General features: G+C 42.6%; 1 protein-coding gene across 1 annotated transcript in view; it reads right to left on the reverse strand.

Annotated features, from left to right (window-relative positions):
- TRIM66 (tripartite motif containing 66) overlaps positions 1 to 16,640 on the reverse strand; it is a 48,068-nt gene extending 31,428 nt beyond the window's left edge. The window contains exons 1-7 of the mRNA XM_044426100.1: positions 16,590 to 16,640; positions 15,289 to 15,442; positions 9,893 to 10,025; positions 9,055 to 9,171; positions 8,087 to 8,201; positions 5,834 to 5,980; positions 2,961 to 3,078 (exon numbers count right to left, since the gene is read on the reverse strand). Coding sequence (XP_044282035.1) covers positions 2,961 to 3,078; positions 5,834 to 5,980; positions 8,087 to 8,201; positions 9,055 to 9,171; positions 9,893 to 10,025; positions 15,289 to 15,442; positions 16,590 to 16,640 — 835 coding nt within the window. The remainder of the gene's footprint in view (positions 1 to 2,960; positions 3,079 to 5,833; positions 5,981 to 8,086; positions 8,202 to 9,054; positions 9,172 to 9,892; positions 10,026 to 15,288; positions 15,443 to 16,589) is intronic.
- Between the last annotated feature and the right edge of the window lie 238 nt (positions 16,641 to 16,878).

Consider the following 16,878-nt stretch of genomic DNA (forward strand, 5'->3'; position numbering starts at 1 on the left):
TAATTTTGCCACCATGCTGAAAATCACTGGAAAAACATTCTATTTCAGTACTTGTAAATGGGGCAATGAGACAGGGAGGCAATTTGCCCCTGTAAATTTGACAATTTTTGGGGAGTGGGGGCTACTGTGAAAAAGTAGTATTTCTCTATTAATTCAGTAGAAAACCCAGCAATGCACAGAATTCCAGTTCAGCTCATCTGTGGACCTAGCAACCCTTAATGTCACTTTTCTCTTGATACCTTTTGCTTATGACAAGGTGATTCAACTTTACAATGGGCGATAGTTTATACTCAAAATCAATTTAATGGTGGTATTTCATACAGTATTTTCTAACATTAGAAAACAACCCCAGCTTACACCAATCTCTTAATTAGTGACGCTTTTACAGACACATGGTAACCAAGGATGTTCACCACTGGATGCAAACCACCAACCCTCTTAATGGCATGATCAAATGCTCATAGCCATTGCATGACCACACTGGCATGTTGAGAATATGGATTATGAATCCGTACATAATTCAGCAGATGCTGAAAGTCATGTTGAGATGCTCATGTGCCAAAGGATCAACTTCCTTTGGTATGGGAACAAGATGACTTGTTCATTTGTAGCTCATCACAAGCGATGAAGGAATAATGCGGAACAGTCAGGATGCTACGGGAAGCATCGCAGCAACAATGTCCCACTTCATCCAATCTGTCCTTTGATTCTGGTATGAATCTTTATATGCTTGTTTTGAATTTCCTATGCTACCAAAGCAGCATGGGATGGAGCCATTTGAAAGTGGCAAGTGTATCATTCATATAGTGTAAGAATTAGCTATAACACACATCTCAGTCTATTTACCACACAGAAAGGGACTAAGTTTCCCTAAGGGACTCGAAGGCCCGCTGTAACGACTTTGCTAAGCATTTCAGGGAGAAAATCGCTCAGATTCGTCACAAGCTAGACTCTACTAGTGATTCAGAGGCTTCTGGGGAGATACCAATGTCGCCGTCTGGTCCAAAATTAATGGATGAATTTCAGTTATTGCGGCCTGATGATGTGGACAAGGTGCTTGGACGAGTACATCCCACCACTTGCCTATTGGACCCTTGCCCATCTTGGTTAATTAACAACGCCAAGCACGGGATTGGGATTTGGATCTTGGAAGTGGTTAACGCTTCTCTGAGGGAGGGTCGGGTACCCGCCCCTTTGAAGGAGGTGGTAGGCCGACCGGTCCTGAAGAAAGCATCACTGGATCCAGAGATGGCCACTAATTATAGACCAGTGGCCAACATCCCGTTTCTGGGCAAGGTGTTGGAGCGGGTGGTGGTGGGACAACTCCAAGCACTCTTGGATGAAACTGATTATCTGGACCCATTTCAGTCCGGCTTCAGACCTGGGTACGGTACTGAATCTGCCTTGGTCGCCCTGTATGATGACCTGTGCAGGGAGAAGGACAGGGGGAGTGTGTCCCTGTTGGTTCTTCTGGACCTCTCAGCAGCCTTCGATACCATCGACCATGGTATCCTTCTGGATAGGCTAGCGGGATTGGGGGTCGGAGGCACTGCTTTGCAGTGGTTCCACTCCTAACTCAATGGCCGATTCCAGAAGGTAGTGCTGGGGGACTATGGCTCTGCACCATGGCAGCTATGCCATGGAGTACCGCAGGGATCCATTTTGTCCCCTTTGCTGTTTAAGGTCTACATGAAACTGCTGGGAGAGGCCATCAGGAGGTGTGGGCTGCGGAATCATCAGTATGCTGATGATACCCAGCTCTACCTCTCGTTCTCCACCAATCCAGGTGAGGCAGTGGCTGTGCTGAACCGGTGCCTGGCCGAGGTAATGGGCTGGATGAGGGCCAATAAACTGAAGCTCAATCCAGACAAGACGGAGGTCCTGTTGGTTGGCGGATCGGGCTTCGGTGAGAGTGAATTGAACCTAGTCCTGAATGGGGTTGCACTCCCTCTTAGGGACAAGGTCCGCAGCTTGGGAGTGCTCCTCGATCCAGAGCTTTCACTGGAAGCTCAGGTGACAGCGGTGGCGAGGAGCACTTTCTTTCAGCTTTGGCTGATCCATCACCTGCGCCCCTACCTGGAGAATGACTGCCTGGCGACAGTGACACACGCGTTGGTGACTTCCCGACTTGACTTCTATAACGCGCTCTATGTGGGGCTACCCTTGAAGACGGTCCAGATACTTCAGTTGGTTCAAAATAGAGCTGCCAGGCTGCTGATGGGGACTGGCGTTATGTTCACATGACTCCAGTCCTCCGTCAGCTTCACTGGCTTCCCATTGAAGTCTGGGCCCAATTCAAGATGTTGGTGATAACCTATAAAGTCCTTAACAGCTTGGGTCCGGGCTACATGAAGGAGCGCTTACGTCCATATATGCCTGCCCGCCCCCTGAGATCAGCGGGAAATGCCCTTCTCCGGGAACCCTCTGTGAAGGAAATTAGGAAGGTAAGTACTCGGAGGAGGGCTTTCTCTGCGGTGGTGCCCAATCTATGGAATGTGCTCCCCAGAGAGCTCCGCCTGGCGCCGTCGTTATTTGTTTTTCAGCACCAGGTGAAGACCTTTTTATTCAAATGTTATTTTAATTGTTAATATTATTTATTCATTTTATTATTGGACCAGGGCGACTTAATTTATATTGTTAATTTATATTGTTTTATTGGATTCTATTTATTTATGGTTGTGAGCCGCCCCGAGGCTTCGGCGAATCGAGCGGCATAGAAGTCCCCTAAATAAATAAATAAATAAATAAATAAGTTTATCATGCAATTTACCACACAGAATGTTTACATTCTGTCAGCTTTTTAGGGAGCATAACAAATGTGATTTAAGAAAAACTACCTTAGTAGCAGCAATGGAAACAGTATTCTTAATTATATTTCACATATATTATACATGTGCACACACTCACACACACACTAAGGTTTTCACCTTAGAAGCTCTAAAATCATATGCATTTTTTACCTAAATTGGAAAGTTGTTTAGTCCAGAAAGATGGGTCCCATGAGAACCTGAGCTTCCATGGAGGACCGACATCTGTATTACAGTTTGTTTCTAGCAAACGTTGAATCTGGAACACAATCTGGTAAGAAATCACAGAATGTCCAATTAATATTTATGCTTTATAGCTTAGGGCTGCTTGTGACATATACTTAAATTAACAACTGACTGACCCTACATTTCTCTCCCTGCGTGCTTTTATATGAAGTTATCTAGGAACAACAACCCTTCAATTTACTTTTTGATCTGCTTACATATTCAAGGGGGGAATCACAAACTGAGTGAATTAAAGGAGAGGAAAGTGATTCCTGTTGAAACTGGGGGCTCCTGAGCCAGCTAGCCTTCACCATGAGAGACATTTTCTTCTATGCAGACAGGATTAGGATGGTTGTGTCTGCTGCTGCTGCTATGCAGACTTAGATGGTAAAGAGAGTAACCTAAAGATCAGTGGTTACCTGTGAATGTCCCAAAATAGTGTACAAGGAAGCATACTACACTCTAGAATTCTATATCTGTGTAGATGGCAGTTGTTAATTTATGTAATAAGACTTTACTATCTAAAAGAAAAAAGTCCTTATTATCTTGACCAATCTGCCCAAATCCTTTCCCCATAATCACAGCAATTTTTAAGGATGCAATCCTGTGCAATGTTTGACTGGCTGACTGAGAAATACTGGGAGTCGTAGGATTTTCTCTATCTAAACATTCACCTTAAACATGTTCTCTCCTAATCAAATATCTTATCTAGAATACACTAAGCCAGTCTTCAGAAAATCAGGATGAGCATGAGATCTCTTCACACAAGGCTGATTTGGAATACCATTTGTTCTCCAAAAGTACCATTCCTTTGAGTTTAACAGACATTTATATATTTACAATATTTGTATACTGCTCCATATCTACATAGATTCCAGAACAGCAGACAGTAAAAAACAGATAAAAGAATAACAACTCCCAGGTAGTTATCCACAGGATTGCACAGCAAAACACTCAGGTGTTCACTGTACAAAGCCATTTCAGAGGATCAGATATTTTTCAGGGCATTTCCTTTTTGCAGTCCACCTGTATAACTGTTGTATTTTATCACTTCCTTTAGTTGGTGTATAGTAATATAATGTTTTGTTTTTATTGATTGTACATCATCATGCATTTTGGCATAAAATTAATAAATATTATAAATACATCCATCCATCAATGGATTCATGACTTCTGAAATGTGCTCCGTCATCAATCCATGCAGGTCTCTCAACTACTATAGATGAAGGGAGTTGGAAGACCAGGCCAAATCATGTGGCTTGCATGATGCAAATCGTAGTGTGATAAGCATATGAGAAAAGATGTCTGATCTTGATCCATTTCCTTATTTCCTTTACTGAGTTATCATGAAAGCACCACATTAGACACAAAAAGACTTCTGTCTGCTACCATAGATGGTGAATGTTTTTGAGAGCAACTAAAGGTATAATACAATCCAATGCAAATTTAGGATCTTAGCATGCTGAGAGTTGTAGGCCTTTTCTTGCTCTAAACTTGCATAGGATTGCTCCTAATACACTGATACAGCATGGTGAGCACCCTCAATCAGGAATGAGTACAAAATTCATTTAATTTTCATTTCGATACAAAGCAATACATGTACAGGAATGCAATGTTCTCCTTCAGTTCTCACACTTCGCCAAAATTTGTAATGCGCATCTCCAATCACAACCATGTGAACATTTGAGGAAAGCGCATACAAAAAATTTCTATATACCCAGAAAGGGAGACAGCTTTTCATGCAAACAAACACAGAAATGAGATGAAATGAACTTGTATTGGGAAAAGTGCAAACATTAAAGATTAAAGTGCAAACATTAAAGAAGGCAAGAGACAGATTTTTCCTCTCTAGTCTCAATTCGCTTAAGGGGTTAGGGATGAGCAAATCAGTCCACCCTATACAATCCTTCAAAATGTGATTAAAATCAAGCCAGGAGCCAAGGAAGTGTTCCAGTCCTGCTTCACCCCTCTCCCTGGTATCCATCACCCTCTTGCATGGAAAGCAACTCTCTAAAGAAGACAGCCTCCCATCTTACTGGAAAACTAGGATTTTCATAGGTGAGGATGGAGAGGGTTACGATGAAGAGGGATGATACCAGAATAACATCTCCCCTCATACATTGCTTTTACACTCCTCTGAACAACCCCATGGGGCCCTTTGGTTTCCTATCCACGTCACTTTCATATATGTTTAATGATCAATATATTTCTTCTTGTTTGTATGTTAATCTGAGAATTAACATATATTAGTAATGACATCCTGATTAATAATAAGTAGTTTATCCTACTTATAATTTTTTAAATATGTTTGAATTATTATTTTTCAAAATATGTAAATATATTTTCTCTTGAAAATCTGCATTTTAAAATACGATCATATTTTCTGAGAATTTTTAGAAAATGCAAAAGCTGGTGAATAATTATGTTCTGGTCCATTCATTCATTAATGTGGAAAATCTGTTCATATCTGAATTCACAAAGCTCTAACTCCTCAAGCTTCTTCCTGTGGTGGCCACAGCAAGTACTTTTCCAATAAGAATCAACATGGGTAGCATCGTGAACCATCGCTCCAAAGGAAAAAGAATGGTTGCTTGTGCCTTATCTATTTTTTAGGTTTTTCTTCAAAATACTTTCCTCCTGACCTTTGGGCTTGGCTTCTGGGAGTGACATGCACCAGTACTCTTAAAACACTGGGAAGCAGGAGTACACGCCTGGTTCTCAGTGCTGAAGAAGTCCTTCTGTGTGGACTTCATTTTCATTTTCTCAACTTCATTTTCACCACGGGGAGCACTTATTCTTACCAGTTCTTTACTGAAGAGGAATGGAACACTGTTTTTACTGCACACTGCCCAGCTGAGAAAGTTTTGCACGTGTTCAAATTGCCTGTTTAACACCATGCTTCCCTGAAGCTGCTGCTCCAGTTTCTGCTTCCTTTCACTGGTGATCCTCTGTCAATAATCAGAAGCAGAAGAAGCTTAGTTATTTTTGTTACAAATTAGAATCTATATGCAGAATAGGGCATGAAAAATAGTATATAATTTATTTATTTATTTATTTATTTATTTAGTAAACTTCTATGCTGCCCCATTCACCGAAGTCTTGGGGTGGCTCACAGACATAAATAAACTTCGTTAAAATAATATAAATTAACAGTATAAATTAAGTCACCCTGGCCAAAGAATAAAATAAATACTATTAACAGTCAAAATGACATTTGAATAAAAAGTTCTTCGCCTGGCGCTGAAAAACAAATAAGGATGGCGCCAGGCGGACCTCTCTGGGGAGCGCATTCCATAGATTGGGCACCACCGCAGAGAAAGCCCTCCTCCGAGTACTCACCCTCCTAATTTCCTTCACGGAGGGTTCACGGAGAAGGGCCTCTCCTGCTTATCTCAGGGGGCGGGCGGGCATATATGGACATAAGTGCTCCTTCAGGTAGCCAGGACCCAAGCCGTTAAGGGCTGTATAGGTCATCACCAACACCTTGAATTGGGCCCAGACTTCAATGGGAAGCCAGTGAAGCTGACGGAGGACTGGAGTCATGTGAACATAACGCCCAGTCCCCGTCAGCAGCCTGGCAGCTCTATTTTGAACCAACTGAAGTATCTGGACCGTCTTCAAGGGTAGCCCCACATAGAGCGTGTTATAGAAGTCAAGTCGGGAAGTCACCAACGCATGTGTCACTGTCGCCAGGCAGTCGTTCTCCAGGTAGGGGCGCAGCTGATGGATCAGCCAAAGCTGAAAGAAAGCGCTCCTCACCACCGCTGTCACCTGAGCTTCCAGTGAAAGCTCTGGATCGAGGAGCACTCCCAAGCTGCGGACCTTGTCCCTAAGAGGGAGTGCAACCCCATTCAGGACTAGGTTCAATTCACTCTCACCGAAGCCCGATCCGCCAACCAACAGGACCTCCGTCTTGTCTGGATTGAGCTTCAGTTTATTGGCCCTCATCCAGCCCATTACCTCGGCCAGGCACCGGTTCAGCACAGCCACTGCCTCACCTGGATTGGTGGAGAACGAGAGGTAGAGCTGGGTATCATCGGCGTACTGATGATTCCGCAGCCCACACCTCCTGATGACCTCTCCCAGAGGTTTCATGTAGACGTTAAACAGCAAACGGGACAAAATGGACCCCTGCGGTACTCCATGGCATAGCTGCCATGGTGCAGAGCCATAGTCCCCCAGCAGCACCTTCTGGAATTGGTCATTGAGATAGGAGTGGAACCACTGCAAAGCAGTGCCTCCGACCCCCAATCCCGCTAGCCTTTCCAGAAGGATACCATGGTCGATGGTATTGAAAGCCGCTGAGAGGTCCAGAAGAACCAACAGGGATGCACTCCCCCTATCCTTCTCCCTGCACAGGTCATCGTACAGGGCGACCAAGGCAGATTCATATAGCATGAGTATATAGTTAAAAATAATCTTCACCCAACATCAAGCAAAAACGAGTGGGGACAATATGCACTGTGACATGAATGCTAATATAAACTACATTGGACTAGCATGACAGACTTCTAGTGAAACACCAATGGGTCTTCTGCAGAATCCCACTGATCAGTCTAGCCCTACTGCCTTTCAGCTAGAGTTCTCTTATGCTAGTGCAAAACAACACTAGTGTAGGCAGAAACTTTCTTTTCAAGAAGGCCTTTGGTATATAAGCAAGTCTGCTGGGTTGGACAAAGGCTGTGCTTTGTTGTTGTGTATTTAACTGTATTTTCATATTTTGTTAATTATTGTTTTGTCAAGTTTTATTTATGATTGTAAGCAGCTTTTATTTTCCTAGTAAAAATATGGGGTCCAACTCAAATAAGCAAATAATAGACTTCGAGCTGGGCATCCTCCAAACTCATGCAAAAGCCGATGGGTGCCCTTTTCCCCAGTACATCCCATTCACTGCCACAGACTCCCACAACAGTTATGCATGGATTTCTCTTTCCACATTTTCAAAATATCTGCATCCCTTGGTCACTGAGTTCACCCCATAAATGTTCCGCCTTTTATTAACTGAGGATCCTTTTTATGTATTATGTGTTAGCTACTAGAACCATCTTACTTACCTCTAGCTGTTCAAGAAGAACATTTGCTCGCTTATTTATTTCACTGATCAGGACCATCTTGGCCATTTTGATCTGATTTTCAACCTTCCTTTGCAGGTGTTTTACTTCAAACAATCTGTAGAGAAGGAGCCATCAACAACTTCATTATATTTATTTATTTATTTAAAACATTTTTGTGCCGCCCCCATCACAACGAAGCCTCGAGGTGGCTCACAACAGAAACCTGTGTGAGAATGCTTGAAAGATAGCATCCTTGTGAACGTTTTAACAAATCCTGTTAAACTGACTGACAGCATACCTTCTGTTCTAGAAAGCCAGCTTGCGTATGGAATTTAAAGTATTTGGTACTATGATCAAGCTAATATTAAATTTTAATCCTGTGTGTATTGCTGTTAATTTAAATAGCATGCTTTACAGCAGGGGCAGTCAATGTACAGTATGTGGGTTGCATGTGATTCCTGTCACCCTGGAAAAATGCTTCTGAACACAATGGAGCACCTAAAAGATCAAATATACCTTGTTTGCAAATTAGATTCGACCCTTCTAGGGATACAGAATCAAAGAAAAGTACCAACAGAAAGAAGTGAGTGTCAAACTACTCCCCTTCCTTGAAAGAAATTGCCCTGGAGATGTCCTTATTTCAGTTCAGTTAATGAAACCATTAAGGGTGAAGAAGACTACTCTTAAAAAGAAAATATGAGGCTTCCCTCAGAGATTTAGACTGTTTGAACACACAACAGCAAATGTGGCTTAGAAGTGGCCTAAGATGTACAGTGCCATGTGAACTGGGCTCGCTCTGAAGGAGCTGTTATGCTCAGTGGGTTCATGACTGCAATGCAGTCTGAACTAAAGTGGGGGCATGCCCTCAGGGTGCTGTGAATTATCCCTTCCTGCTGCTAAGAGCATTCCAAGGAAAGAACTTCTTACTAGGATTCAGCTCCTTATGAAAGAGGTGTCTTCAAAGTTACCTGTCTTCAATTTGTTTGACTGAGACCTGCATTCCACTTTTCTTCTCTTCCACTTTAGCTGATACGTTTTCCAAGATGACTCTCTGGTTTTGCAAAGCTTCCTGAAGATATCTGAATCTAGGAAAATAAAGACACACCTCTGTGTTTTTCCTCTTTCACTAATGCACATAATCCCAGGTGCAAAACCTAGACCAGAAGGATAGGGTAACTTTTCAGAACACTTGATGTCCCTGAGGCATGGGCCCAGTTAGCTTCTCCTCCCATGCACCACACCCTTCTCAGATCCTTTCCCCACTACTCAACTGTTTCTCCTGTTTTTCACGGCTGGGCGCTGCAGGGGACAAGATCTCGCCCTGGTTAGCTTTGATGGCAGCGGTTAAACTTCTCTTTCCCACAATCTGCCCCTTGGTATACTATTCAGTGAATTGAGAGGAAACACCTGAGTTATGCTACAGAAGAAACAGAAGTCCAGGGAAAAGGTGAAGCTTGTGGGAGGGTAACAAGCTCAAGGTGGAAAGCAACAGAGAAGGGAACTCAGAGAGGCAGGGTCTGCATGGCTGGCTCTCCCATGGACAGTCAGTCAGAGGACTTGGGAAACACAGAAGCTGGCCTGGCAGGCTCATTTACAGGCTTAACAGAAAAAATCTCAGGTGGCAAGATGCAAAAGAGGACAAAGCTCCTGAACCTTTGAGAATTTTGTAGAAGAGGGGATTTCAGCAGGTGTACTTTTTATGAAGCCACAGCTACTGCAATTTCCCCTACTATGCAACTCGTGAAAGTATCAAGCCTCCTTGAGTGAAGATTCAGAGACGGACAAAGAGCCATGAAAATTTAGTACCTGTGTTCCTTGTGCTCTGTCAGAAGGCAGAAGCGGCAAGTCAGAGCATCACAGGTCTCACAAAACACTTTGAGTGTCTCCTGGCTGTGCACTGGGCAAAACAAGGGAAATTCATTTGTTTCCACTTCTGTTCCTGGAAGAAGGATTAATACAAACTTAGTCCAGAGGCTTCTAGCATTTCTCTCTTCTATCCTGTATGACCTTTATCAAAACCAAAGCAGTTCAATGCCCCTGTTTTCAGCAACCCATGCAGAGCTGGCACAGATACATGAAGGTTCTACATGTCTCAAAATAGTCAAAAGCACATTTCTACCCTTCAGAGTTTTGCAGTGCAATCCTATATGTGCCCCTGAGTTCAATGGGACTTTTCCTCAGATAAGTGACTATAGCATTGCTTAGAGGTATTTTTGCTCACAGAATAGTCTCAAAGCCCGAGATAGGTGGGCTAGGGCCTCATCCAGACCTAATGCTCCCAAGGCTAGATTTAGCAGCAAGCAACCCAGGCCACTGTCTGCAGTGGAAAGCTGGGGGAGAAGTGCCATTGATTATCCACTCAATCACTGAAATAAATAGTCAAAACTATTTATATGACATCAATAAGTATGTACTGAGATATACTAACAAGCAAATTTATCATTTTAAAGACATAAACCATGCATACCAATCATGCATCAAAGTCATGAATGTGACTACAAAAGCAATATAAAACATAAGAGAATGAATGAATGAATGAATGAATGAATGAATGAATGAATGAATGAATGGCTGCTGCCACCATCCCTGCGATGAAGCAGATGAGCAAAAGGTATTGACTAGAGAAGAGAATGTGGCAGAAAAGCAAAATCCTTTTTGGAGTTCCACATAGCGTGCTCTTCTGCCTAACAATCTTTACGGATACTCTAGACTTTCTAGGCACCATCCAGCTGTACAAAATGGCGGCCAGGACCAGAAAAAAGTGACTGTGGCTCACGGGGGACACTGCCTTCCCATGCCATTCCCACAGCCAGCAGATGGAGTGCTTGTGGCCCTCCCACAGGTATTGAATTGACCACTGAGGGAGACAGAATGCTGAACTAGATGGGACATTGGCCTGATCCAGCTGGACAATTTTGATGTATTCTTAACATGAAACCTTGACAAATGGCCCCAAGGGAAGAGCTGGATGGAGAATGTGGGGCAGGGGAGAAAATGAGAGAATGCAGGCAGCAACTGGAAACATTCCACTGTTTCAGGGGTCATAGTTTCTGTGTCCTGGAGAGTTACATACCTCTCCCCATGGCTTTAATTCATGTTCCCCTGCTCCCATTTAATTATTTTCTTTCTCTGTTGAGTTTGGAATAGAGCGTGCAAGCTAATATTATTATGCAAAATAAACACATTTCCATATCTAGTCTATTTGCATAATCTAGTCTAAGCACATCATTTGAGTTTTCTTGGCACACAATTTAAACATTTGTCAGCAAAGCAGAAAGATGATAACCTGTGTCCTAAGCATAACCTTAATTTGCTTAATTCAGCCACTAAGCAATTCCGTTCTCAAAGCTCTCTATAAAATGCTTCTGTTTCTATGATATTATTTGTATTTCTGTATCCTCAGGCTACAATGCAGACTGTAGATTCCAAACTTTTCCTAAATCAGTAGGTCTATACCATTTTCCCTTTCCCCCAAAACTGTGCCTGATAAATATTGATGTACACATGCATCATATATCTTAGTCTCTCTAAGTTTGTTCTGATTCAGTCACTTAATACTAGCTTCAAAGGAAGGAAAACTACAGGGCACTAATGGAAGTTGGGCATAACCAGGCTTTTTTATTACTGGCATGCCTGTCTCCCAGAACAACATAGCTCTGAACAGCGAAGCAGAAATACATTTACTTTCTGTAGGCACATTTCCAGCCAAATTTCCACATTGAAGAGTTGTTCCACTTCATATGCACAAATTCACAACCATCTTCCTCCCTATTTAGATGTAGTGTGTAATAAAGCACAGTACATATTGCATTAATTTGTCATTTGCATATAAGATTGCTGCATATTTTATTGGAATATGCATTTTTAATTTTGGTGCTGTGTTTTATTCTTGATGTGGACATGTAATTATCTGGCATCTTCACTCTGTGGTGTCTTTATTTCTGTTTTAAATAAACAGAATTAACAAATTATGGAAAAGTCAGGCTCCCGGTGGCATTTTACACACTGACAGCTAGAAACTTGAGTTTTGCGTCAACAAAAATTACCAGTTGTAGGGGAAGAGGAGATAAAGGCAATGGGGTGAGTGGCCTGGAGTTCCCCTACAACTATCCCTTCCAAGTGACCATGTGCTCCTTAGAGGTGCAACTGCCTGGGGTACGGCCTGATTACCATCAGCAGCTGTGTGGGTCAGGAGATTCATTCTGGTTCCGGCCTCCTACCTGAGCAGATCAAAAGGAGGCCGCTCCAGCTGGTCTAGGAACAATTGGATACAGGCAACCAGACTCCCAGAGAGTGATCAGAGCAAGTGAACAGGGTGAGCTAACAGAGGTTCCGCAGCAGAGTTTAGCAGGGGAAGTCGAGGGAGAGGTCCCTAACTTTTTTCCCTTTCCCCTTAGTCCCCCCTCCCCAATTTGTTTTCTTCCTTGTAAAACACTCTCATTTGCTGGTAAGACTCTGCTGTTAACCTTCAGGAAAGACAGGAGAAAGTACCAGTTATTACAACAGACCCAGCAAGGTAGAATCAAAAAGGAAGCAGAAAGTATTGATCCAGAAGATTCCCCAGTGGTGGTGACCTGCAGGGCCTGTGCAATATTTGGTTTTTTGCCTGAGGTCAACATGCCCTACACATGCAACAAGTGCAAGCTTGTAGCCCTGTTGGAAGAAAAGGTAAGTGCCTGCCCTCAAGAGAATAAAAGAAGATGATGAGTTTTTAGACAGAGTGGTGGAACTACAACAGCTAAGAGTAGTACAGAAGCTAGAAGTACAACAGCAAGCTGAGGCAGAAGAAGAGAATCCTAAGGGAAGGGAAAATGGGAAGGAAATCCTCTGGAAAAGGGTGACAGGTGCAGAAGAACTAGAAAAACTAAAAGACATGGAACTGATTTAGTTACTCAGGGATGAGACTGCAGGGCAGCCTGCAATGGAAGAACTGCACGTTGTTCCATGGAACACTGAACAAAAGGCCAAAGATCAACCAAGTGATGGCACTGATACCAAGACTTGCAAGAACAAGAAAAGAATGGTGTTCGTGAGATGGGATCTCTCTGTTGCATGGGATGGAAACACATTTATGTCAGGAAGACCTGTAGATGCATCAGGTATGCTGTCTGTCTGGAGGACAGTTCAGAGATGCAACAGAAAGATTGCCAAGGCTCATAAAGCCCACTGACACCTATCTCTTCCTTCTTATACGTGTGGGAACAAATGACCCTGCAAGTACAGCTTTGATGAAATCACATCAGACTTTGAAGTTTTAGAGAAGAAAGTCAAAAACTTTGGGGCCCAGATAGTTTTCTCTTCAATCCTTCTTGGAAGACAGGGACAGAAAAATACTCCAAGTGAATGCCTGGCTACAAAGGCAATGCTGACTGAGATTTGGATTCTGGGACCACAGAGTACAGTTCCTGGAAGATGGAGTGCTGGATGGGTTGTTCTTACAAGGACTGGAAAGAACCACTGTCTATTATCCTTGAGAAAGCATGGATGATGGAAAATGTCACCTGACTGGAGAAGGGCTAATACTCTCATCTTCAAGAAAGGGAAAAAAAGAAGAACCTGGGAACTATAGACCAGTTGGTTGGACATCAATCCCTGGGAAAATTCTGGAGCAGATTATAAAGCTGCCAGTCTACAAATAGCTTGTAAAGTAGAATTAAACATGGTTACTAGAGGCCAACATGGATTTTTCAAGAACAAATCCTGCCAGACTACTCCGATTTCATTTTTTGATTGGGTAACCTCCCTGATGGACTGTCGGAATGCTGTGGACATATTCTATCTTGACTTTAGCAAAGCACTTGACAAAGTGCCCCATGATCTCCTTATAAGCAAACTAGCTAAAAGTGGACTAGATGGAACAACCATCTGGTAGATCCAAAGTTGGCTACAGAATAAGATTCAAAGAGTGCTCATCAATAGCACTTTCTCAAATTGGTGAGAAGTAACAAGTGATCTGCTACAGGGTTCAATCCTGGGTCCAGTGCTCTTCAACATTTTCATTAATGATTTGGATGAGGAAGGTACAGCAAACAATTAACAAATTAGCAGATGACACAAAACTTCTACTACTACTACTGATGTTCATAGTTTAGTGCCTTCTCTTGATGCCTTGAAATGTAAGCAAGGGTAAACCCATTTTAAGTTTCTTGCCCTGCTTGATGCTAGTCTCCTGGCAGTCTCCACACAAAGAGGCCAGGAAAGGTTAATAGTTTGGAACGCCAGGGTGCTTTCAGACAAGGCTTTTTCAGCACTTAGCCTCAAGATTCCAGACATTTTTTCTTCTCACATCCCTCCCATAGTCTCCATATTCTATTTTTTCATCCTTTTTTCTTACCATGGAGAATTCTTCAAGTAAGAACAGATGGAAAGTTACACAACTGGAGGTGGGAAATGGAAGAGATGGCTCTGTGTGACCCACACATGCCTCATCTCATGTCTCATCATGGTTTAAATAACCCACAGTGGGCTGTTCTAGCGTGAGAAAAGCCATTGACCTGGTTTCAACATAAAGGCTAACTATGGGTTCTTTAAGCTGCACACTCCTCATATCTACTTTCAATCAGCTATAATCAAAAAGCCAGGAACACTGTGTTCCTGAGTTGTTATTAGGATGTCCCAACCTGAAATTCTGAGTTAGTTTAAGGGTTAAACAACCCAGGGTTGATCCAACAACCATCCATGGTTTATTTTAGGGTTCACTCTGAATTCCAGGTTCAGTCCTCCTTCTGGGCAGACATGTACAGGATTGCACTGTTAATAGGATTACACTCTCCTAGATGCCATGCGGGTTTCAAGGTGCACCTAGAACTGCTGACACAAAAAAACCAAGTAATGGTTGGGTTCCCCATTCTGAAAACATAAAATCCTGTCACGCAGAACTATTTCCAAACTTAAGCAAAATACACAGGTTCTTCATTCTGTAGAGAAAAGTGGGAAAAACACACTTGGTAGTTTTTGTATTAGGTGGTGTGCTAAATTCAGCCTATTACACCTTTGCATTGATTTCCCTGGTTTGCCTGCTCCAGCTCAACTTCATCTCTGAAGCATCTGATTTCTACTGTGTCATTTTTATCCAAAAAGAGACCCTGATTTGACTGGGACACTCTTCCTGCTGAGCCCACCCATATGCACAGACACGTGCACAGACTGAACTACAGTGTCAACTGTCCAACATAAGGAAAAGAGGAGAGCTAGATTTCTACCTGAACACCCCTTCAGTGGAATCGGCAGGAAATGCTCCCCTGCTTCCTTGCCATGCCCATGTTCTTCTGTACACAAGCTGCACAGCCACTTATTGCAGGTAGTACACAAACTGTGTGCGGGCCTCTTCTCCTTACATCCAGAGCAATTCTGCAATAATAAGAACAACAAAAGTTTGGAGATTCATATAATCAACTTGGGGATACTTTTCATTAGCTTGTAGAGATGCATGTTCTTGATGTAAATTTGGAAGCTAGTCTTTGCGAGGGAGACATTTCCCTTACATTATTGCATTTTGAGGCTGACATAGCAGTGGTCACCTGATAAAAAGAGAATGATTAGCTGGCTGTAAGTTGTGCAGACAATTCATTAGTCCACTAGAAATACCATTTATCACACATATGTACACATGCAAAACACACTTAGCTAAGGAGGCTCACTGCACAATCCCACAATCCCCTGGTTGGCAGTGTGTGTGTGTGTGCGCGCGCAGGGGTGGGGTGGGGAATCCTCTGGTAGATGATAGATAAGGCATGAGTAGATTTTAAAAATGTCTGATAAATACTGAGTTAAGAATCAAAGAGAGGAAGACTTCTGAATATACCCCAAGGCAATCTCTTTAGTATTGCTTTGCAGTTCCCATGGGACAATCTGCCAAAAAGACATTCTAGGCCCCACCCTGATGCATCATTGAATAAATTAATCTTTGGGACAAGAAGGGAAAAACAAAGATCAAATTCAAAATAAATAAATAAATAAATACATAAATACATAAATTTCTTTTTAATGGTTTGCCAATTAATGTATCTATGTAAGACAGACATTTAAAGACACACCTCATCTAATCTATTGGCAATTCTCGGAAAGAAAAGGTAGAAACAGTGACCCCCAATCCTTTAGGTAAGTGGGGAGATTTTAGTTTGCTTTGCTTTTTAATGAGAGAAATAAAAGAGAGCATGATGCTAGTGGGCAGCTCTCAAATAAATTCAATAAATACAAATAAAGCAACTCTTTCCATGGGTGATATTTTGGTCCGGAATTTTAAGCTGCTTGCTATTTATGTATGATCATTAACTCTCCATGTGCACATAATGAATGTGTCCATGTGTCATGCTAAATTGACTCTGGCAATAGGCCACAGTGGGTTGGTTACTGGTGAAATTACCCAAGGTGAGCCCAACTGACAATGGAGCTGACTGTGGGTTTTTAGCTCCCTCCTTCCTGGTTAGTCCTTACACAATCTCCAGGAGATACGGCAGGAAGATCAAGCTGCCTTCCACAACTGTGAGCTGTTCCAACTTACCTTCCTTTCTCTGTTTTTTTCAGAGATTGCAAAAGCAGGCTTGAGATCCATTATCCTAGAAAAAAGGAGTTGTACCTAAACATGAGGGGAAAGTGCAAAATGTGCACTAGCTGGTGAACTAGCTGAGTGTGTTGGTGTTGGGGTTTTGGGGAGGATGATGAATATCTTGCCATGAAGCAGGTGTTAATCCCAGATGAACCCCTTTTCACATGTAAAGATGCCTTGTTCCTTTGATTTCTCTTGACAGTTTGCCTTTGGCAGGCATCAAGAGAAACAAAAGGAGGGAAAA

Source organism: Varanus komodoensis, unplaced genomic scaffold (assembly GCF_004798865.1).
Source record: "Varanus komodoensis strain SLA01 unplaced genomic scaffold, ASM479886v1 scaffold16, whole genome shotgun sequence".
NCBI classification, from domain to species: Eukaryota; Metazoa; Chordata; class Lepidosauria; order Squamata; family Varanidae; genus Varanus; species Varanus komodoensis.